This window comes from Podarcis cretensis (assembly GCF_951804945.1).
Source record: "Podarcis cretensis genome assembly, chromosome: 10".
In the NCBI taxonomy this organism is placed as follows: domain Eukaryota; kingdom Metazoa; phylum Chordata; class Lepidosauria; order Squamata; family Lacertidae; genus Podarcis; species Podarcis cretensis.
In genome coordinates this window covers 28,747,032-28,769,461 of record NC_137179.1, presented here as the reverse complement: position 1 = coordinate 28,769,461, position 22,430 = coordinate 28,747,032, and the positions used below count along the sequence as shown (strand labels likewise).

Sequence of the window (22,430 nt, the reverse complement as noted above, 5' to 3'; positions counted from 1 at the left end):
AAAGGGGCATGCTTTGAATGACATGAGGGGTCCAAGCTAAATCTCACGGTGACCTCCGTGTCTCTAGATATGATTTGGGTTTTGCCTCCTCCCTCCTCTCTCTACCACAAAGAAGCCACCTATGTCTACTGAAGTCACTTGGAGCCACTGCATCATCTACTTTCTCAATAACCCCACCCCTTCATTTTCATAGCCTCGTCCACCCTGGTTCCATCTCCTGGTGTAACACAGTGGTTGCCAACATGGTGCTTGCAGATGTGCATGTGCCTACAGAGGACGTGCTTTGTTTTGTGGCAACCACAATGGGTTCTCTGGCTTGCAAATGTTCCCAGAAGACCCCAAAAAGTTGGTGACCTCTGCTTAAATTTGATGTGTTGGTCAGTGGGATATTATGTAAAATCATGCAAATTTACAAAGATCCATTTTAATTCTACTGGCTTCAACTTTTACCTAGATCTCATGGAAAGGTAAAGACTCTCTCTCTCTCTCTCTCTCTCTCTCTCTCTCTCTCTCTCTCTTTCTGTGTGTGTGTGTGTGTGCTTTCTCTTTTTGTATCTGTTGGCGGGGGATGGGAAGGGGAAAGAATCAGCCAGAGTTGATGGTGCTCACGGCTTTCACTCTCAAAATTCCAGATGTTCTCAGAGGCCTCCAAAGGTTTGCGACCTTTGCACTAGGGTGTAACAGAACACCCGGCATCAGAGGAGCAAGGAAAAATAAAATAAATTAAAGGAGAATAGAAAAAAAGAGAGAGGGAAGAGTGAGACAATGAATACAAAACTCACCCTGAGCTTCAACAACATAAGAGAAGAGGCTCAAAGCCAAGGCCACCCTGCAGAATCTCATGTTCCTCTCGTCTCTGTTTATCCTTGAATAATTGTCCCACTCCTTGGGCTCAGCGCTGTTTGATGCCCAACTTCTTGGTACCTGTTCACATTGCAGCTCTTCCTGGGTCACCTGCTGAAGGTGGGAGTAAAAGTGTAAATCAAGGGTACTACTCTCTTCCCATCTAACTGTTATGTTCAATGAACCCCCACTCACCTACATTGCCTTGTCTGATATCTGCCCCAAACTCTTATTTGTTTTGGGGCAGACTTCACCAACCTGCTGCTCTCCAGGCGTCTTGGTCAACAACTCCCATCAACCTCAGCCAGCATGGCCAATGACCAGGAGAGAAGGTAGTTGTAGTCTAACAAATATTTAGAGGGCACCAGGTTGAGAAGGGCTGCTGGAATAAGCAAACAGCCCAGTCCAAGTAGAGCACTTGCTATCCATTTTGCCCTCTCTGAGCAAACGGAGAACCCTCTGCAGTAATTGTATGATAGGTGAAGATTGAAAGCGGTAGGAAAGTTACCTGTCAGGGAAGCGCATCTGCTCTTCTCAGTCAAGAAATCATGATCAGCTTTCAAGGAATGCTAGAATTCCCCAGAAGACACTCTGAAACCCCCTGGTGCCAAACCACCGCTGACTTTTAAAACCGTCTAGCAAAGTCAGCACAAATAAAGGGCAGGATAACCACGTTCATCAAGGGCTACTAAGCATGATGGCTATGTTCTTCCTCTGCTATCAGAGGCATTATGCTTCTGAATATCAGTTGCTGGAAACCACAGGCCCTGCTTGCAGGCTCCCTACTGCCATCTGGTTGGCCACTGTATGAACAGCTTGCTGGATTAGATGAGCCACTGGCCTGGTCCAGCAATGCTATTCTTACATTCTAATGTAAGACTGATTCAGAGCCAGCTCACCCATGAGGCTGGATGAGGCAGCTGCCTCAGGAGGCATGCCTCAGGTGCTGAAACGCCTTGGGCCCCCACTGCTCTGATTCATCGTTATGACCTCCAGAAAGAACTGCTCCGGTTTCTTTTCAGGTCAGACCGAAACTGGTCTACAGAGCTAAAACAAGGACTCTCACTCTCGCCACATCTCATGGAGAAACTTCTATGTGTGGGGATGAGAGGAAAGAATCCTGTGATCACTCAAGATCACATTAGTCATGATGTGGGTGACCCATGATCACATCTCCTGCTGACATTTTATTTGCCTAGCTGTATCTGCACCGTACATTTAAAGCACACTTACGCCACTTTAGCAGCTTCCCCCAAAGAATCATGGGAACTGTAGCTGGTTAAGGGTGCTCAGAGTTGTTGTTGGGGAACCATTTCCCCACATGGAACTACAATTCCCAGTGTTCCCTGGGAAGAGGGAGAGGGATCAATTGTTAAACCATTCTCAGAACTCAAGCAATTGGCTTGTTTGACTTACTGTCTCAGACTTACAGTTTAACTGTGAGTTTATGGAGGTTTGTTATCCTTGACTTCACTTTCCAAACTCTGGATGCCTCCAGCCTGTAGCATTTTGCATGGGGGTGGGGATTCAAAGGCATGCAGGAATTTTAGTTTGCATGATTAAAGTAGATTAAAGTTCTCTGTCATCCTAGCACAACAAATGAAAACTGGACTTCTTGCTGCTTGGAAGGTGCATTAAGGCTGTGGCATCAACAAATGGCTAATGAGAAGACATGTAAACAACCTACAAGCTTATCAGGATGAATGCTTATTGCCCTGAAAACACAGTTACGTTCCAAGGAAAGAGGGACAAGGAAAGAGACACTTCTCTAATACGCTCCGTAGGAGTGTAAAATGGGCCTTATTTGGCGAATGATACTTTTATTAGGAAAGGGTTGCATCAATCTGCATGACATGAATGGATTCACAACATTACACACCACCACCTGCCTACCTTCTGGTCCATCTGCCTCATCCCCCTGCTGTTTTATGTCTCTTCTCCATCCCTTTCTTTTTAGGGCAGGGTACCAATTCCCTGGCTATTGACTATAGCTGTGTCCATAGGAATGCGTGTGTGTATCATTTCCCCCCCATTGTACACATATGAGTGCTTTCAATTTCATGGCTCCAAAACCAATTTCAATGTTTCACATTCACATTAGCAGGCAGTGCTTGAGGGGGTGCATTTGTACTATGTGTTGTTGCCCCCTCCTTCAGTTAGTACTTCCCCACCCCTTCGTGAGTTCAGAAACTTGAGGTTCATTGTGGGCATGTACGCAGGTATTTTTCACCTGTGCACATGCATCTTTTTTAAAAAAAATGTCTATGGAATTGTGCAAGAGCAAGCTTCAACCAGAGGCAATGTTTCAAGTATGTTTCATGGTAGACAAAATAGCCAAGGGTGTTTTGGGGGGGGGGGTTTAAAGAATAATTTTTGAAAGACACCTTTTTCTATCCGCCAGATTTAAAAAAGGTAAAGGTAAAGGACCCCTGACAGTTACGGTAAGTCCAGTCACGAACGACTCTGGGGTTGCGGCGCTCATCTTGCTTTACAGGCCGAGGGAGCCGGCATTTGTCCGCTTCTGCAGACAGTTTTTCTGGGTCATGTGACCAACATGACTAAGCCTCTTCTGGCAAAACCAGAGCAGCGCACGGAAACGCCGTTTACCTTCCCGCTGGAGTGGTACCTATTTATCTACTTGCACTTTGACGTGCAACTTTTGCACTTTTGACTGAGCAACAGGAGCTCACCCCGTCGCAGGAATATGAACTGTTGACCTTCCAATCGGCAAGCCCTAGGCTCAGTGGTTTAGACCACAGCGCCACCCGCGTCCCTATCTGCCAGATTAAAAAGGTAAAGGTAAAGGGACCCCTGACCATTAGGTTCAGTCGTGACCGACTCGGGTTGCAGCTCTCATCTCGCTTCAATGGCTGAGGGAGCTGGCGTACAGCTTCCAGGTCATGTGGCCAGCATGACTAAGCCGCTTCTGGTGAACCAGAGTAGTGCACGGAAACGCCGTTTACCTTCCTGCCAGGCAGTACCTATTTATCTACTTGCACTTTGACATGCTTTCGAACTGCTAGGTTGGCAGGAGCAGGGACCGAGCAACAGGAGCTCACCCCGTCGCTGGGATTCGAACCCCCACCCTTCTGATCAGCAAGCCCTAGGCTCTGTGGTTTAACCCACAGCACCATCCGTGTCCCTATCTGCCAGATTAGGGCACAACAAAAGGTTGGAAAAGTGTGCATTGTGCCTGACCCCACCAGCAGCCCACTGAGGAGCACTTCTCCAGGGCAGAGAACTGCCAGACAGGTGCCTCTGATCATCAGCTCAAGGGAAAGACTTCAGGGTGGAACAAATGGGACCAAGTATGCTGGTTGCTCCTATGAAAGTCTACGGCTTCCATTTCAGAGAGAGAAAGACTGTGCGTTATCTCAGGAAAGAGTGTTTTTCTCCTGCTTTTCCTCCCCTGTCTCCTGTACCTGAAAGAGCAAAGCAGGGAGCTTCCATTTTCCTGAGTATACTGATCTGCTATCCTAGCATTCCCCAATTGGCACTGATGAGAGTTGTAGTCCAAAACATCTGGAAGGAACCAAGTTTGGGGAGGCTGTCCTATGACAATGTTCAGTTCATCAAACACATGGGAAATGCCCTTTCTTTCCCACCCCAAAATCCAATGATTTTGTCATTTAATTCTCCAAGTCTCTAGAAAGATAGTTTCCTTACCTGAAGCAAGAGATGTAATGGTTTCCTCTAGAGCCAAGGGAGGGTTAAGCCTTTTTGTCTTCTTCAGAGATATAGGAGATCTCCCATTATTTGGTCTTCAAATAGTCTGGGTGAATCGTACATTCAGTGCCTGAGAGCTGTTCTTGAGAATTTTGTCTCGGTTTCCTTTTCTCATACGCTGCCTCCTTTCAAAATCGATTCTGGGATGGAAGAGGAAGTTGTTCTGTTTCCATTGTTATACAGATTGCACAACTTTCCTGCTGCTTCTGACAAAGTGTGACATGTTTTGGGGGCTGGCAAATGAGCACTTCTTGCCACTCTTCTCTTCCTATCACATTCTGCTTGGAGACAACATGGAAATAAAAGACTGTGCGTGCATAGTAACTACAAGTGGGGAACCTGGGACCACTCAGATGATGTCATTTAGCTTCAGTTCCATAGACTCCATCCCGCTGAGCAGACAGGTCTGGGGCTCATACAAACCACTCTGCCAACAGCCACCCAGATTCAAGGTAGGGGTGAAGCTGGAACAAACCACAGGCAGTAGTGGCTGGCAGGTCAGGATGATGGTGGTGCTAACCCAACATGGCATCACCAGCATTACTAGGAGGGGCAAGAAGGCGGCAGCAAGGCCAGTGCGGTGCAAACATACTGGCAGGAGCCCTGGACTGGTTCTGCCAGTGCATTTGCACTGTGCTGACCTTGCTGCTGCTTTGCCCTTTCCTCTCTTGGTGAGCCTCAGCAATGTCAATGGTGGGCGGTCAGGGAAGCAGCTGCATCCTGCCAACCGTTAGTGACCATAGGATAGGATATCACACTGTAGCAGTACAAATGTTTTTGAATAGCACATCCATTAATGGTGTGGCCCTTAAGAGCTGTAATTTCATGGCATTTTAAAGCTTAAATGAACTTGAAAAGCTCTTAACACAATGTGCTAAAACCTAGAGGTTTTTCTTGTTGACTGAATGATCCGTGGGGGTCTTTAGACGGTGCTGTGTTATGCTTCCCTTACTACAATATGGGACAAACCTGCCTTACTGTGTTTTGTGGCTCTCCTGTTCATTCTGCTGAATTGGGCTCTGGACGTCTACCCCACTGGGGCAAACCCAACCCCTGCCCTGACCAGGGCCAAACAGGGCTGCACTGCCCCACCTGCCCGCTTCTGCATGGGGAAGCCCAACTGGCCATAGCAGCCCTTGGTGGACAAATTAACCTGATGCCTGTGGAGAGGAGAACTGGGCTGGGCTGGGCTGGGTTCACCCTTTGCCCACCTCACTCACCATCCAGGAACTGCCCCGAGTGAGGAGGGGGCTGGGTATTTGGTGGCTAAGCTGGGCTGGGCTCTGGTGCCCAGAGACCCCTGGCAGAAAATAGTGAAGGATGGGGATCCCCATGGAAGCTGGTGCTTGTGAGGGGGGGGGGGCGCCTGGCTCTCATCCCCTCAAAATTCCATGACCGGGGCCACAACCCCTTGCCCCCCCCCCACTATTCCCCTGCATGTGCGACTTCAAAGTGTGGCTTGATGACAACCAGCTGTCCTTTGCCCCTGCCAGCTTCCTCTTTCTGGCATCTTAAGTGAGTTTGGTTGTATTTAGCTGTAAAAGAATGCATTCTCTCTTATCTCTTGGGTTTTCAGCAAGCATCACCTCTGTCCAAGCCAGAAAGGAATGCTAATTGGTTGCGGAATTAAATTTGCATGGATTATAAGTGCCAGTGCTTTTGCAATTAGGAAAGGGAAGCTTTCAGCACACTCATGCTGGCAAGAGTGCTTGCCAAAGGTTATTCAAGCAGCAACACCAAAAAGAAAAGAAAAATCCTCTTCTCTTCCATAACATTAAAAACTGCTGAAGAAAATATCTCTTTATACCTGTGCATTCTCTCTCTCTCTCTCTCTCTCTCTCTCTCTCTCTCTCTCTCTCTCTCTCTGGAGCGCTTAGCACACTTGAGGGCGCTGTGGAATTAATAAATAAAATCCTCCTGGGAAAAGTGCCCTCAATCCTCCATCCAGGAAATATTTAGCAGGCTTATGGGTAGTAGGACAGTGATCCAATGCAGTACCTAAAGGGAGCTATTTACAGACATCTTCCTTCCAGGTTGTACTTCTGTTGCAGAGAATCCACCACTCAAACTGCATTGTGGTAGTATCAGTGAAACAAACTTCAAAAGAAAGGTGTTTGGGGGTTTTTTAAAAATGTGGGTGGCTCCTAAACCATGCCAAGGCAGTTTGCATGGTCTGTTATTAATTGCTCAATCCCACTTCCTCTGGACTAGAACTTCCCTTTTCCTTGAATACATGCTGACTCTCTCAATCTGACCGCTTAGCACAGCTGCAAACACAACATGCTATTGTTTTGGATCCCCCCACCCCCACACTGCCATGAAGGACACTCGTGTCTGTATCAGCTCCAAGTTCCCTTGAAACTGGCGAGTGTTGTTTCTGAATAAAAGTGCTTTTGCATTTTGGTATGAAGAAAAAAAAAACAGAAGAAATGAAATCTGTCTACCCATACCCACCTAGCTTTACACTGGTGGTATAAATTCAACTCTCCTTACGTATCAGGGGCAGCCCCCATATTTTGAGGTCCCTTTCCCTGGAAAATCCCTTCCCCTTGTCTAGTTGAAATCTCGTTTGTCTTATTTGCTAGCATTGTCAGTCTTCAAGATTCAACCACCATTCTCTAAGCATGTTATCCCTGCACATGTGTCTGGTATCTCATCGTCCCGTTCCTATCATGCCTGCCCGGTGGCTCAAAATTCTGCTGCCCCAGAGAGGCCAGAGCCCTGTCCAGGGGTTCAAGGATCAAGATATTCAGAAGAACAGGGGATCTGTCCTGCAAGAAGTCACAGAGATTTCTCTGTTAGCTGAATACCACAAAGTTCTCAAGGTGACATACAACACATTCTAAGGTCATAAACTATTTTTTTAAAAATCACATACAATAGAATAAAAAGTGAACACACAACACACACTAATTCCCAGCAATTAACCCCCTTTCCCCAAGTACATCAGTGTGATTATTGAAGAAGCAAGCTAACAAAAACTACCCAGGAGTGTTGAAACGTAGTCAGTGGCCACCTACTCAATCCCGCTGCTACCTCGCCCTTGTGTGCAGGCAGTACCATTCTAACAGCATAAGCATTGTCACTCACAGTCCAAGCATCAGAAGCAGAGGGAATGATGTTTCAAAAAAGAATTATGCTCTGGCATGCTCTATAGTTCAGTGAAACCAACAATGCTGTAAACGAGCGTTCTTTAAAAACCCATCTTTGATTAGTCTTTGTACATAAATAGATGCCTTGGTAAACATAAGCTTGCATATAGCTGGATACCCGAGTAAAGACATTTATTTACAGGGTAGCCAGAGAAATGAATCTTAAACTCATGTTTAAATGAGCTAAAGGAAACTGTTGTAGCTGCCAACCATAATATAATACTATCATGAGATTGTTAGAACCTAAAAATGACTGACAGAACCCAGAGCATGCTTATAGTAACTTTTTTACTACAATACAATATTATCATATAACTTACATTAACATAATAATAATAAAATAATAATAATAATAATCTTCTACATCAAGAACATAGTAGCCAAAAAGCCCACAAGAAGAGAGGTGTGTGGGTACAGTCTAACTCAACACGAGGACCCGTATTTAGGAGAAACCCAAAATAACCCTCTATGATAATGCAATGCATATTGTTAACCAAAGAAAATGTGTAGTAAAATATGGAGAAAGTCCTGCAGGACAGTTCCACATGGTTCCAGGTTGTTGTATTACCACCCCTCTTGAGCAGCAAAAACAACAAGGATCATGGTCCTGTTGCTGTTTGTGCTGCAATTCCAGCTCCCGCTGGGTCATAGACACTGTAATCATCTTGCTGAGTAACATGCAGTTTCCACGGGAAGATGTGCTTCTCAAAAGGCCAACTCCTGCCCTGCTTCACCATGAGTACAACATCCTCATCAGACAGCAGGCGGATCAGATCGCCCTCAGCATCACGGTAATTCAGGGCAATATCGTCACGTGCAAATGCTCGCCTGGAAAAAGAGGAAGACTTTAATCGTATGGCTTCTCCTGATAATCTACAACCTACTGCACAAAGGTAAAGCCACTGCTCTGGCCAGTTTTGCCTCTCGTCCCACTCACCCTGACCCCTGACCTCTCAAAGGCTACCAGTGAATGTAGTTCTCCACCCCTGAACCACACAATCTCAGAAGGCAAGTCAGGGGGCTGCTTGTTTGAACAGAGCAAGCCAAAGTTACATGGCAAGGGGAAGTCTATGTTTTCCTGATGTGTTCATTTTCCATTTTTCGTTTCTTTGGGTTACTCATTTTACTAAAAAAAATAAAAAAAAATTCCTTCCAGTAGCACCTTAAAGACCAACTAAGTTAGTTCTTGGTATGAGCTTTCGTGTGCATGCACACTTCTTCACACGAAAGCTCATACCAAGAACTAACTTAGTTGGTCTTTAAGGTGCTACTGGAAGGAATCATTTTACTAAAGTTTAGTTACCCATATTTCCACATCTGTTTGTGATTTTCTTTTCTAAAGTCCTCATGAAAATTCAAAAGAATTTCAGTGCAAATGTCTGCAGATATACATGCTCTTCTGTGCAATTGTGCCTAGTATACAGCAAGCCCACAACTTACACTCACCTTTCTTACACAAACACAACAATACACAGGCGATTGGAAAATAAAGAAATTGGAAAAACACTGGAAAAATCAAAATGCACAGTAGAAAAATGTCAGGAGCTGGCAATCCCATCAGCAACTGCACTAACCTTGGGAGAGTGTTTGGGTGTTGTCAAAGAGTCAGAGACTGATATAGGGCCCAGCGAGAGCACAGAGAACAAGCAGAGGTGGTCTCAGAGCAAGGGGACATAATCTAGAAACCGACCCCAGCTCTGAAGCTGGACCACGGCCAAGCTTAGCGGCTTCTTTACTGGCTACCGGTGAAACCCCACCCCCACCCCCGTTGTAATTTCATTCCCTGAAGCAACACCAGGCTCAGAAGAGGAAGAGGAAGACTAAGTAACACAGCCATCATTTGTTGGTAAGTGGTGTTTTTTTCTTCGTTGGATTTTATTTTTTTAACGGGATTAAGGGGCCTTCCTGGCTATACGCATTTTTGGTGTTTGTGTGCAGTTCCTGGGAACTGAACCCTTGCATAAATTGCAAGCTTAGCATACATGTTTTTGCAAAGCAAATGTTCCAAAATGAAATTCTGAACATTCACCACATGGGGCAGCCATACACAAAAGCAAACGTTCCTGTGTTTAGTCCTGGCAGCAACTCCTGAGGAGACCAAGCTGGGAGGGAGGGAGGGAGGGAGGGAGGGAGGGAGGGAGAGAGAGAGAGAGAGAGAGAGAGAGAGAGAGAGAGAGAGAGAGAGAGAGAGAGATGTGAAGGCTTTGTAGTGTGACCTGGGGGTGGCAGGGTATATAAACAGTGCCCTGTGGGTGTGGCTGATTTTTAGAATGGAAGAAGAGCCTGCTGAATCCGGCCAATGGCCCCTATAGTCCAGCATCCTGTTTTCACAGTGGCCAGCCGAAAGCCTGTGAGAAGCCTGCCAGCAAGACATGAGCGCTACAACCCTCTGCCCACATACAATTCCAAGAAGCTGGAATTCAGGGACATACTGCCTCTGACAGGGGAGGTAGAACGTAGCCATTATGGTTAGTAGCCATTGAAAGCACTGCCTCCAGGAATCTGACTAAATCTTTTAAAGCCATTCCCACTCCAACCCCCCCAACCCTCTCTCTCTCACACACACACACACGCTCACAAATGCAAACAAGTAGGCCAAACCAAGTTAGTTTCCATACATGTGAAAGTTTCCTGTGGTCCTCCACACAAATTTCAACTTCATTAAAAATGGTGACATGGTTGATTCAGCTCTCAGGCTCCATCTGCATCAGCGAACTTCAGCTGCAAGCAGTATTTGTCCCTGGACCATTGGTTCTGGCTGTCCTTGGACAATATACATTCTTGAAGTTGTATGTGCTGTGCAACTGATTTGCGGCACATACTGGTACATATTTCATCCTCTCCTGATTGGTTGTAGCGCTCTCTCTCTCTCGCTCGCTCGCTCTCAAAATAGTTACATTTTATTCTTCCTTCTATTCTCATAACGTGGTCGTCCGTGAACTGGTAACATCCAGGCTAGATTACTGCAATGTGCTCTGTGTGGTGCTGCCCTTGAGGCTGGTCACTGGGGAAGGATATCACCACCATGTTTATACCATGAGTCACCAATTAGCTACTGGGCTAAGTTCAAGGTGCTGGTTTGGGTGTATAAAGCTTTGTATAGTTTGGGACCAGGATACCTGAAATAGCCTATCAGTCTTTATATACCCTACAGTACTGAACACTGCATTCCCTCAGTAAGGGCCTCCTGCAGACAGCATCTTATAGCGATGTCCATTCTGCACAAAATAGGGACCAGGCCTTTAATGTTGTGGCGCCTATGCCCTTTAGATTAAAAGTTAAAGTTTCCTTTGTGAAAGTAGTTGAGTAGTGCACAGGACCAAAATCAGATTAACTCACAAGCACATTTGCAAAGCCATATCAAGCATCCCAATATGAGCAAAGCAGGAAGGACAAGACAATGAGCAGGAAGAAAGATCCTATGCTAAAGTTAGCACTAATGGACACACTTACCAATTTATCTGTTTAATGAGCTGCTAAATTTGGCTCTAAATAAAGGAAGCGGAGTGCAAACCAGGACAGTACGTAGTATTAGGTAAGGGGACTGTACGCGCTAATAGCAGTGTGAGCATACCCTACACTAGAGACTTGCACTGGAATGGCAAACTAAAGACACAAATTTCCCCATTCAAAGTTCCAAAGAGAAGAGCAGCACAAACAGCTTCAAGGAACAGAAGACTCCCTCCACTTGTTAAGAGCAAAAAAAAAAAAAATATGAAGTTATTTTGGAAGCAATTCAACTCCTAATACAGAAAAGCTTTCCCAGATACAATTGCAGAGGTCATTTGGAATTTCAGCAAAGTGCACATAAGAGCAAATGATTTAAGTGTATTTTGCCTGAGAGAGCTCTTTCTTTCTGTGCTTTTTACCTTATTAATTCCATGAGGTCTTGGAATAGTGGGGTGCTGCTCAGGTCCTCCTCCACCGATATGTCCCTAAAAGAGAGAGGCACGAGGTCAGCTTGCAGCGGAAGTGCAAAAGAGGAAATCCAACAGGAAGGGATTGCTTGCACTCCACTTTTTGAACTCAGTCTGTGGCCCCTTTCCAAACTGTGGCTGTTTTGCAGAAGGGATTTGATCACAGACCAGAAAAATCAAGTTGTACATTAAAGTGGAGTTGGTGCTCGAGCGGGACAAATCCAGTTCCAAAAAGAAATCGGGCCTTTCTGCAGAAGGGAAAGTAATGGGGAAATGCACAAGAAAGTGTAGGATAACAATTGCTTAATACAACGTCTTATAACCCAGACCCTCCAAGTGTCCCTATTTTCCAGGGACGTCCCTGATTTAGAAAAGCCGTCCCAGTTTCTGATTTGATCCCTGAATGTCGCACTTTCCTTAGGATGTCCTTATTTTCATTGGAGAAATGTTGGAGGGTATGATAACCTCTCCACAACCCAAACAGAAAGCATGCTCAACAAACAGCAGACTTTGTAAAATCTTGTGGCAAACTTTGTGTAAACAAATTGGGAGAAATGCTCAACAAACAGGTCATCTGGAAAAACCTGACATTATATCAGCGCTTAAATAGCAAATATACAAACACCCCATGTTCCAGTAAGAAAGGCATGTGTGTGTTTAAATGGCCGGGTTTTGTGGAAACACTGCATATAAGACTTCAGGGGTTCTTGAATACGCAAGTTCTCTCCCCAACTCAGCATAAAGATTAGCACTTTGCAACAACAACAACATTCAGAGCAATGAATCAGGTGCATTATCTAGTATCTTTAACAACTACCTTGCAAGCTATGTCAGAACTATTAATTCCCATATTGTTAGGTGGGAGGATTCAAGAGGCAGCAGTTTCCTAAAACCATCTGCTGAATTTACAGCAGAGGCAAGAGTCTCCTCTTCAGCTAGGCCTTGGGCTGATTAAAATCTGATACCCTTTTTAAATATGTTTGTGGGAAGCAATGGGGAGCATTATTGGTTTGTGGGGGTGTTGTTTTTATTATGTATTTTGCGTTTTTATCTTGTATTTTCATGTTGTGAACTGCCCTGAGATGAAGGGTGGTATACAAATTTAATAAATAAAAATAAACAAAGAGTCAACCCAGGTTGCTGCAGTAGCTCCCCAGAAGCAGCAGTTCCAAGCCTTTCTATCCAGCCCTCAGCACTCTCCCCAAACCACACATCTTCCCCAGACAATGCCCCTCCTTGAATATTTCACCTGGCTGAAGTGTGTCACTGACCTCTAACAATGCCGTTCGTTTGCCTGGGTGGAGGATAGGAAGAAGTGCATGTGGAAGCTATCCTAACGAATTTACATTCTTTGCTCCACCCATTTTTGCCTCTGGCCCCACCCACTATTGGTTACCCAGAACAGAAGGTGGCCCCGCCTCTGAAGAAGTTTCCCCACCCCGCACTACCTGATGCTGCTGACATTGTCATCATGATAATAGCAGCGCAGCCAGTTGATGGTGTCCTCTTCCTGTGGGAGTTCTTTGATGATATCCACAAAAGCACTTGGGAAAATTCCAGTGGCATCCCGGACAGTTCCCTGGGACAAGATGATGGGGACAAGCAATGTCTTTAAAAGGGTGGCACACCTCTATGGTTGCGCGATAATTTGTTGACTATGGATGTGGCACAGGATCTCCTTTGATGAGCGTAGTGAAAAGGAGATCTTCATCAGAGGGAATGAGGGTGCTGGGAAATGAGCTGCAGAAGACTAGGGCAGTGAGTAAAATGCCCAAATATGGATGTGCCATTAATGACAAAATTCTGGCCAAAAAGCAGCAAACTATGCACGACAACACAGCTGTCTGGATTGTCCATTTAAAACACACACACTTCTGACCTGGAGTGGAATCACAAATCCATCCTCAAAATTTGGTGGTGTCTTTATCTATCCAGCAATGGCAATAAAGCTAATCCACCCCCTGATTAAAAGCACACTCCAAGCTGGGTAGACATTAGAAATCAAGCCAGTAATATATGATCAGATAAGGCCTTGATATTTACCTCAAACCAGTCCTTGTTGACCCTGCTGAGCAAATAAATCAAGTCTCCCTTCTTGAAGCTCAGTTCCAGTTTAGTGGACCCAGTAAAATCAAACAGTGCCTATCGAAAGAACCAAACAAATAAAGTAACAGAACTGGAGGAATGGATTGAGTCTAGGCTCACAGAAGATAAAGATCACATCCCCATAGTTCCAATCATTGAAGGGGATGTCCAATAAATGAGATTGCAGAGTTTATTATTCTATTACACACACACACCTTAACTTCAACTATATTTCTAATATCTATTAAGCTTGGTTTCCCACAACGTGAAAACCCAGCACTCTGGGTTGTTGCTCCCAAACAAGTTAGGATCAAGCCAGGATTGTAAACTAGAGTTTAAGGTTAGTTTATGAATCCCAAACTAGGGTGACCCATGGTATATAAACAATATGCTCTCCTAAGCCAAAATACTTAGTTGCACAAGCTGGGTAACTCAGGCTACGTTAGTTTAACAATCTTTTTGGTATTAGAAACATAGGGCCCCATATGCTCCACCACTTTCCCCCAAGGAAACCTGATGTTTAATATTGAATCAGAAGAAATGGCAATCAGGTTTTTGGTGGATTGCTGTTTGTCCCAATTTAGTGCTGAAGTGTGGGTTTTCTGGGGGAAAGCAGCAGGGCAAAGGCAAAACTGCTTGGACCCAGACCTAGAAAACATGGGAAACTGCTCAGACACATGCTTTCCAGGCATAGGACAAGGGAAGTGTTGATGAGCCCCTACATTCCATATCTTCAAAGAAATTCAATCTTATACACCTCTGCGACTTGCTGTATAAGGTACCCACCTCTGCCCGTGGGGCTGCCAGTCGGTCAAAGCCAGGTTCCTGGGGTGAAACGCTCTTGCTGTCACCAAGAAAAGGGAGAGCAATGTGTCATTTGGATGTATGGCCATGAAGCTACAGGATTAAATTCCAGGCAGGTAAAAAAATGGGGGAGATGTCTTATTTATTTGGCAGAAAGACTGGGGAGGAGATACTCACACGCGACGGGTACGTGGGCGAAGCCTTCGCAGCCCCTGAGGTACCTGCTGACTGTCAAACTCCGACTGGTAGAAAAACAATCGGACATCTTCATCTAGCAGCAACCAGGCTGGGAAGCTAAGCAATTTCTGTGTCAAAGGAAAACGAGAGGGGGGTATATGAATATGGGGCATGACCCCTGATAAGATTCTGCTCCAGAGCAACAGGAGATCTCTCTGGGGCTGTTTACCCCACCCATCTATAATGAATATAACGCAGGTGGCGCTGTGGTCTAAACCACTGAGCCTCTTGGGCTTGCTGATCAGAAGGTTGGCGGTTTGAATCCCCACAACGGGTGAGCTCCCATTGCTCTGTCCCAGCTTCTGCCAAACAACAGGTCGAAAGCACCCCAGTGCAAGTAGATAAATAGGTACCAATGCTGCAGGAAGGTAAACAGCATTTCGGTGCGCTCTGGTTTCCGTCATGGTGTTCCGTTGTGCCAGAAGCAGTTTAGTTCTGCTGGCCACATGACCCAGAAAGTTGTCTGTGGACAAATGCCAGCTCCCTTGGCCTGAAAGTGAGATGAGCGCCGCAAGCCCATAGTTCCCTTTGACTGGATTTAACAATCCAGGTGTCCTTTACCTTTTTTACCTTTTACCTTACAATGAATATGTGGAAGTGAAGTAGGATTTTGTGTATTGGCCCCACTTCTTAAACACTGATATATGCACAACATTAAGGAGAAAGAGTTCTGTGTGACTATAAAGCTGTACCTCTGGGGTGGGAACTGCAAATGCAGTCCCCTCACATAATCCCTGAACATGTGAGGGGGATGCTAGGACTACCCACTACTGTGCAGAATCCTCTCAACTATTAGGTCAGAGTTGGGCAACTACAGGCTTCAAGTTGCACTTTGGGCCTAAGTGTCTGAATGGGAGGTCGGGTACTATAACCCATTTATTGTGAGTTATTTCCCCATGAGGAGAAGGCAAGTTCTTGCAGGTTTCCTTAGCCTTTTCCTGATATGAAGTTAAGCCAAAGTTGTCAGGTTAGCACATAACGGCTGAGCTGAAATTATGTGATCTGATGACACAAGAGAAAAATTAGCTTTACCTCATATTTGCCCACATTATATTTTAGAAAACTGTTGGCTTCATCTACATTTTTAAAAATGTTATTATATCTATTATTATTATTATTATTATTATTATTATTATTATTATTATTATTAAAATACAATAAAACTGTGTGTGTGTGTGTGTGTGTGTGTGTGTGTGTGTGTGTATTGTTTTATTGTATTTTTAATATTTTGTTGGAAGCCGCCCAGAGTGGCTGGGGAGACCCAGCCAGATGGGCAGGGTATAAATAATTATTATTATTATTACTACTACTACTACTACTACTACACATAGGTAAGTTATATCATAATCATTATGCGGTATATAAATCTTGTTAAATAGAAAATGAAAATTCCTGTACATGTTCATAGTGGCCCCATTGTATGTGTGGAGGAGTGATTTAAAAATCTATGAATTTGGCATGGGTTCATTCCTACAAAATGGATTGCTTTCTTTAGTGTCCTTTAGCGAAGCCAAATGCAGCAAGGAAAATAATAATATTCAAGCTGGTTTAGCGGTCATTTCCTTCCCTCAGCAACCTCTGGTAATTATAGTTCTAAAAGGGTGGCCAGTGATTACCAATGAACTATTTTGAGCTCCTTCACCAAACTACAGTTCCCAGAATTCTTTGGAGGAAGCCGTGACGGCAAAGTTCATATGAAACAAATGCAATTCTTTGCCTTGGTGCTTCCCCAGTTTTTTGAGCCATATTTGAATGCTGTTAGAGTGGAATAGTGCTCACTCATACCCTGAATAGGTTTTGCATTCAGTTTATGATCCAATATAAAGACAACCTCATGCACCAGTGTGGACAGTTCTGCCCAGAGTTACCTTCATGTACGCATTGAGTACTGGGATTCGGCTGTCAGCAATCTCCCTCTTTGCACCAACATAAACTTTTCCTGGAAAACACCAAATTAAGAGATCCGGAAAGCGTGAAATCCAAAGAATAATTACATTCTGATCTATACCTACACATTAGCCTGGTAGGTATAGATCAGGGCAGTTTGTATCTGAATTCATAAATAATGAATTCCTCATACATCTCCAGACACAAGTGCCAGAAAATCCAAAGGAGGAACACATGGGAAGCATCTGAATTTATTGTTATTCAGTTACTCAGCCACTTTGGATATTTCTTTAAAAGCTTTATCTAAGAATGAAAGATAGGTATAGGAAAGTTTTTATGTCTTACCAGGCAGGACAGGGAGTAGACAGCAAAAGCGACTGTTTTTGCTTTCTGAACCATATCTTTCCTCTAGCTTGGCATGCAAGTTATAGAACTGGCTGTAACGGCGGAATATCATATACCTGCCTCCACCTCTTGTTTTCACCTCGATCACAAAGACCTGGAAGAGAAGAAGACACCAGTTAAAGGTCATTGGGCAGCGTGACTTGGAAAGGCCTAGAAAACTATTGTCAAAATAGACCAGGGATGAAGAACATGCATGGACTTCAGATGTTGCTGGACTACAATTCCTATCATCTCCCATCACTGGCTATGTGAGCTGTGGCTGATGGGAGTTGGAGTCCAACAACATCTGGAGCGTTGCAGATTCCACATCCCTGGAAAAGAACTATGGGGTGTGAATTAATTGGACCTGTAGCCTGACTTAGCTTAAGCTTCTTATACCCTTAAAACAGGCAGGGGAAAGACAGGAACATACAAATAAGCAAACCATCTTTCTGTGCTTGACTTTCTCAGTGGCGCTGGAGTATAAGTGGGTTTTGCACTGAATACTGAGAACATGATACAACCATTTAGGCTTCAATTCTCAGAGAACTGTAGTTTATTGTTATGTACAAACCCAGAACCAGGATTAATGTTAACTGTGGTTTAGGCTCAGGTTGAAGTGGCCTTGTTTCCTCATACCATAGCTAACACAAATCATAGTTTGTCTGCTCTGCACATAATCTCAAACCATGGTTAGCTGAAAACAGAAATGAACACATCTTATTTCCTCAGCTTGGCTGCTCCAGAGGAGGTGGGAGGGAAGAGCTTCTGCTCCCAAGTTCATTCACATAACACTAAACTATGGTTTAGCATTATATCCAAATGCATATTTAGGCAGAATCTTATGCACAATTCCCTGTGATTAAGTCCCACTGAGTATCTCAGGGGCTTTTGTTGTTGTTGTTTAGTCATTTAGTCGTGTCCAACTCTTTGTGACCCCATGGACCAGAGCCCGCCAGGCACTCCTGTCTTCCACTGCCTCCCGCAGTTTGGTCAAACTCATGTTTGTAGCTTCGAGAACACTGTCCAACCATCTCGTCCTCTGTCGTTCCCTTCTCCTTGTGCCCTCAATCTTTCCCAACATCAGGGTATTTTCCAGGGAGTCTTCTCTTCTCATGAGGTGGCCAAAGTACTTCTGAGTAAACATCTATGGCAGAGCAAAGAACCTGTGGCCCTCCAGATATTGTTAGACTACAACTCCTCATCAGTCCCCAGCCAGCATGGCCAACGATGGGAGTTGTAGCACAACAACATCTGGAAGGAGGCAGGTTCCCCATTCAGAATGTACAGGATTACATTATCAGGGAATTTTGCTTATGTTTGAAATAGTCTAACAGATAAGGCTGTGTAATAACCATCAGTCATCACAGTACTGTATTGTGAAATTTAGTGCTGTGAAGCAAGTAATTTCCCATGTGAAATGTTCCTTTTGTGAAATGATACATTCTGTTTGCCCAAAAAGGAAACATTTCCTGCAGTTCCAGTTTCCCCATCAATCCCCAGATCAAAACTCATAAGAAAAGTCCTTCTCTTACGTAGTAACTAGAGAAGCCTCTCTTCTCCTCAATGTCTGCGATGTTAGCAGAAACAGGCACATCATCTGGAAGCTGGTCAAAATCACTGGAAAACAAGTGAAGAGATTACCGTATCGGCCTGAATATAAGCCGCACCCGCAAATAAGCTGCACCTTTAAAATTTGGCAGCTTGGAGGAGGCTTGGGAGCCACAGACGGGATGGGTGCCGTTGCCCCGGGCTCCTGGGCTGCTTCTGGGGGGGGGGGCATGCCACTTTGCTGGCAGCATAAGGTCATGGTATAAGTCGCACTTTAACTTTTCACGATCAGAATTGGGGGGGGGGGAGTGTGGCTTATATTTGGGCCAATATTGTATTAGTGAAGATGATGACAGCCGTTGCTGTGGTGGCAGTCATGATGCAATAGACATCTACCCCACCCACCTATGAATTAAAAATCAGGGTGTATTACAAATACGAATAATACAGTGGACGCTCAGGTCACGAACGTGATCCATGCGGGATGCACGTTCGCAACCCGCAGCATTCACAACTCACAGCAGTGTATCTGCTCACGCACAGGTTGCAATTTGGCACTTCTGCGCATGCACAAAGCACAATTTAGTGCTTCTGCACATGCACGACCGCCAAAACCCAGAAGTAACCTGTTCTGGTACTTCCGGGTTTCGGTAGTCTGTAACCCCAAAAAACACAACCTGAAGCATCTGTAACCCAAGGTATGACTGTACATAGAATGAAAAAGCACAAACAATAGTCACATTGGTATCCAGGCCCTAAATTACTTCGGCCCCCCCAAATCTAAGAACAAAGGACCCAAGAAGAGCCTGCTGGATCTGGTCAATGACCCATCTAGCATCCTGTTCTCTTAGTGGCCACCTGTGGGAAACTCAGAAGCAGACCCCAAGCATAAGAGCCCTCTCCCCTCCTGCAGTTTCCAGCAACTGGTATTCAGAAGCATTGCTGCCTCCAAGCATAGAAGCAGAGCAGAGCCATCATGGCTAGCTGCCATTGATAGCCTTAATCTCCTCTTTTAAAGCCATCCAAGTTGGTGTCTAGCTGAAAGGCCACCTCCATCCCTACAGAACACATTGGGTGTTGGGGCAGGCAAAGAGGCTCGTTTGATAGTTCCACCACTCTCAGAAATGTGGGGGGGGGGTTGACCTGGAAGAGGGCTTTCTTGGTGGCACTCCTAAATTGTGGAACTCCCTCGCTGCAGAGGTGTACCTAGCACCTCTACTGTAGAACATTCACCATACACTGAATAGCTTTCCCCTTTGGCAGGTAAAGCATTGTGTTTTTGCAGGACCCACCTCTCTTGCTGAATCTAGACTGCTGTTTTGGTTGAAATGGTTTCACTTGTTCTTATAATTTTAACTGTTATAAACAATTAAAACTGCATACTACAATATATTGCTGTAACCTGCCCTTGGGCCTTATGGTGAAGGATGGGTAAGAAATCAAATGACTGAATGAATGAATGAATGAATGAATGAATGAAACAAGCAAGATATTTTGCTACCTGAGGCAAAGGACAAGATGGCAACCTGTTCCATTCCACCTAAAATAGCCAACTGAACAGCGGTGATGGAAAAGGTAAAAAGGTAAAAGTAGAGGACGTGGGTGACACTGTGGTCTAAACCACTGAGCCTCTTGGGCTTGCCGATCAGAAGGTTGGTGGTTCGAATCCCCACGGTGATGGGTCAGTGTTCCCTACTGCACCTGAGGACAGGAGGTTACTTTAGGGCAGAGCTTTCCAAACTGTGTGTGGCGACACATTAGTGTGTCAGCTGCAGTGTGTAAATGTGTTGCGCGAATGCTCCCCGCGCTCCTCACGGGGCTGGAAAGGGGTTAGCTTAACCTCCAGTTTGGCCCAAGCACATCTTTACCTTAACCTTATATGACATCAGGTGAAGGGCAGGTGACGATGGTTTGGCCAAAGCAGCCTCGTGGACCAGATGAGGATGCCTGACTGGCCTGGTTAGGCCTGCAGCCTGAAGATTCCCCACCACTGGGTTGAAGAATTGAAACAGTTTATAATTTAAAACTAGAGGGGCCAGCTGCAAAAGGGGACAGGGCTCGAACTCCTCAAATAGTTGTGTAGAAGGAGGAATTTTACCAGGTATTCCTTGCAAAAGGAGTCCTGCCCTCTTTTGCATCTAAGACCAGGGCCTCCTTAGTATCTGCTCAGGTCTTGTGGGACTCTCTCCCCCAAAAGAAGCTCACCAGTGTTTGACATTGTTATGTTTTCTAGAGGCAGATCCAAATATTGGATCAAGTAGACAAACTTTCCAGAGAGCTGTTCAAATGAGAGTGGCCAGATGAGAAGAGGACTGTAGGCTCCTGCATTTCCAACAGTCTTGTACCTGGGTAGGCAAACTAAGGCCCAGGGGCTGGATCCAGCCCAATTGCATTCTAAATCCAGCCCACGGATAGTCCAGGAATCAGCGTGTTTTTATATGAGTAGAATGTGTGCTTTTATTTAAAATGCATCTCTGGGTTATTTGTGGGGCATAGGAATTCGTTCATTCCCCCCCCCCAAAAAAAAAAATAGTCCGGCCCCCCACAAGGTCTGAGGGACAGTGGACCTGCCCCCTGCTGAAAAAGTTTGCTGCCCCCTGGTCTTGTAGAAGAGGATTGCTCGTCAATCTTTTCTTCCAGTGGAGGCTGCCTCACTGAATCTAATGGAGCAGTGCCCCACCAACCTCATTCTGTCCTCAGTCACCCTCCACCTGCCTGCCTTCTTCTTCTTCTTTTTTATAAGATATTTATTGGAGTTTTCAAAATGATACAAAAAAACAAAAAGAAAAGAAACAACAAAGGTATAAAAATACAGAAATATAAAAATACAGAAATAAAAGCAATTTAAAAAACACATACAATTTCCATTCACTTATTTTCTTTTAACTTATTTTCCCGACCTCCTCACACCTCCCTTTCTTATATTCCAATTCAGATTATTTGTTCAGCAAATCCTCACCATTAATTCTTTTACTTATTTCAAAACCTTATTTACCATATCTCTTAGCATTACAGCTGGAAACCATTTACTTTCTTTCCAACATCATTCTAACATTCATTAATTTTACAATATTTCTGCAAATAGTCTTTAAACTTCTTCCAATCTTCTTCCGCTGACTCTTTTCCCTGGTCTCGGATTCTGCTGGTCATTTCTGCCAGTCCCATATAATCGATCATCTTTATCTGCCATTCTTCCAGAGTGGGTAGATCTTGTGTCTTCCAATATTTTGCAATCAATATTCTTGCTGCTGTTGTAGCATACATAAAAAAGGTTCTATCTTTCTTTGGCACCAATTGGTCAACCATGCCCAGGAGAAAGGCCTCTGGTTTCTTCAACACCTGCCTGCCTTCTTACTTACATCCAGTCCACTGGGTGGCCCTGGCAGCTTCCCCCTCTTTGCAGAACTCAGCAGGGAGGAGGATAGAAGAAAAACCAGGATTAATGGCCTCTGCCTGTCATTGGCTCTGGCTCCACCTATTGCTGGGCTGCCTGCCTTCGGTGCTACCAGTTCCAATGGGTGCCCACCATCACTGCCCTCTTCTACACAACTATTAAAGGTGTGGGAGCCCCCTGTCCCCCTTTGCTCCTGACATTTTCTTTCAAGCGAAAGCTAGAGTATCCAGGAGAAAGTGTCTGAGGGACTCACCTCTCGCCTCGCAGCTGCTGAGACATTCCTACAGTTCCTTGTCAGCACGAGAGCCAAAGGGATTAATGGTCCTTCAGCTTCTCCACACCTCGGACAGCTCAGGCAAGGCAAACTCAGCACCCTGCCTTGGCCTAAAATGTGCGCTGCAAACTCTCTATGAGGCTTCAGAGACCTCTGAATACTTCTCTGTTTTCGGA

At 45.0% G+C, this 22,430-nt stretch overlaps 1 protein-coding gene and 1 long non-coding RNA gene across 2 annotated transcripts; one reads left to right on the top strand and one right to left on the bottom strand.

Moving 5' to 3' along the window:
• The first annotated feature begins 821 nt into the window (after positions 1-821).
• LOC307225312 lies at positions 822-4,874 on the top strand. Its single transcript, XR_013842862.1, has 2 exons — positions 822-963; positions 4,516-4,874. It is a non-coding gene; the product is annotated as an uncharacterized lncRNA (long non-coding RNA).
• A 3,118-nt stretch (positions 4,875-7,992) lies between these two features.
• Positions 7,993-22,430, bottom strand: NCF4 (neutrophil cytosolic factor 4). The gene is made up of 10 exons (XM_079992974.1): positions 22,234-22,430; positions 18,571-18,655; positions 16,997-17,150; positions 16,633-16,703; positions 14,705-14,832; positions 14,510-14,567; positions 13,682-13,780; positions 13,087-13,217; positions 11,591-11,656; positions 7,993-8,549 (listed from the first exon to the last, which is right to left on the bottom strand). The coding sequence occupies exons 1-10, from the start codon at positions 22,257-22,259 to the stop codon at positions 8,321-8,323; spliced, it is 1,047 nt and encodes a 348-aa protein (XP_079849100.1). The 5' UTR covers positions 22,260-22,430; the 3' UTR covers positions 7,993-8,320.

Bases quoted from the DNA above. Each gene is read 5' to 3' on its own strand.
- NCF4 (XM_079992974.1), bottom strand. From the start codon at position 22,259: ATGTCTCAGCAGCTGCGAGGCGAGAG. The intron at 18,656-22,233 runs GTGAGTCCCTCA...CTTGTTTTCCAG, and splicing joins CAGCAGCTGCGAGGCGAGAG to TGATTTTGACCAGCTTCCAG. The intron at 16,704-16,996 runs GTAAGACATAAA...GGTGTTTTCCAG, and splicing joins TCTACTCCCTGTCCTGCCTG to GAAAAGTTTATGTTGGTGCA.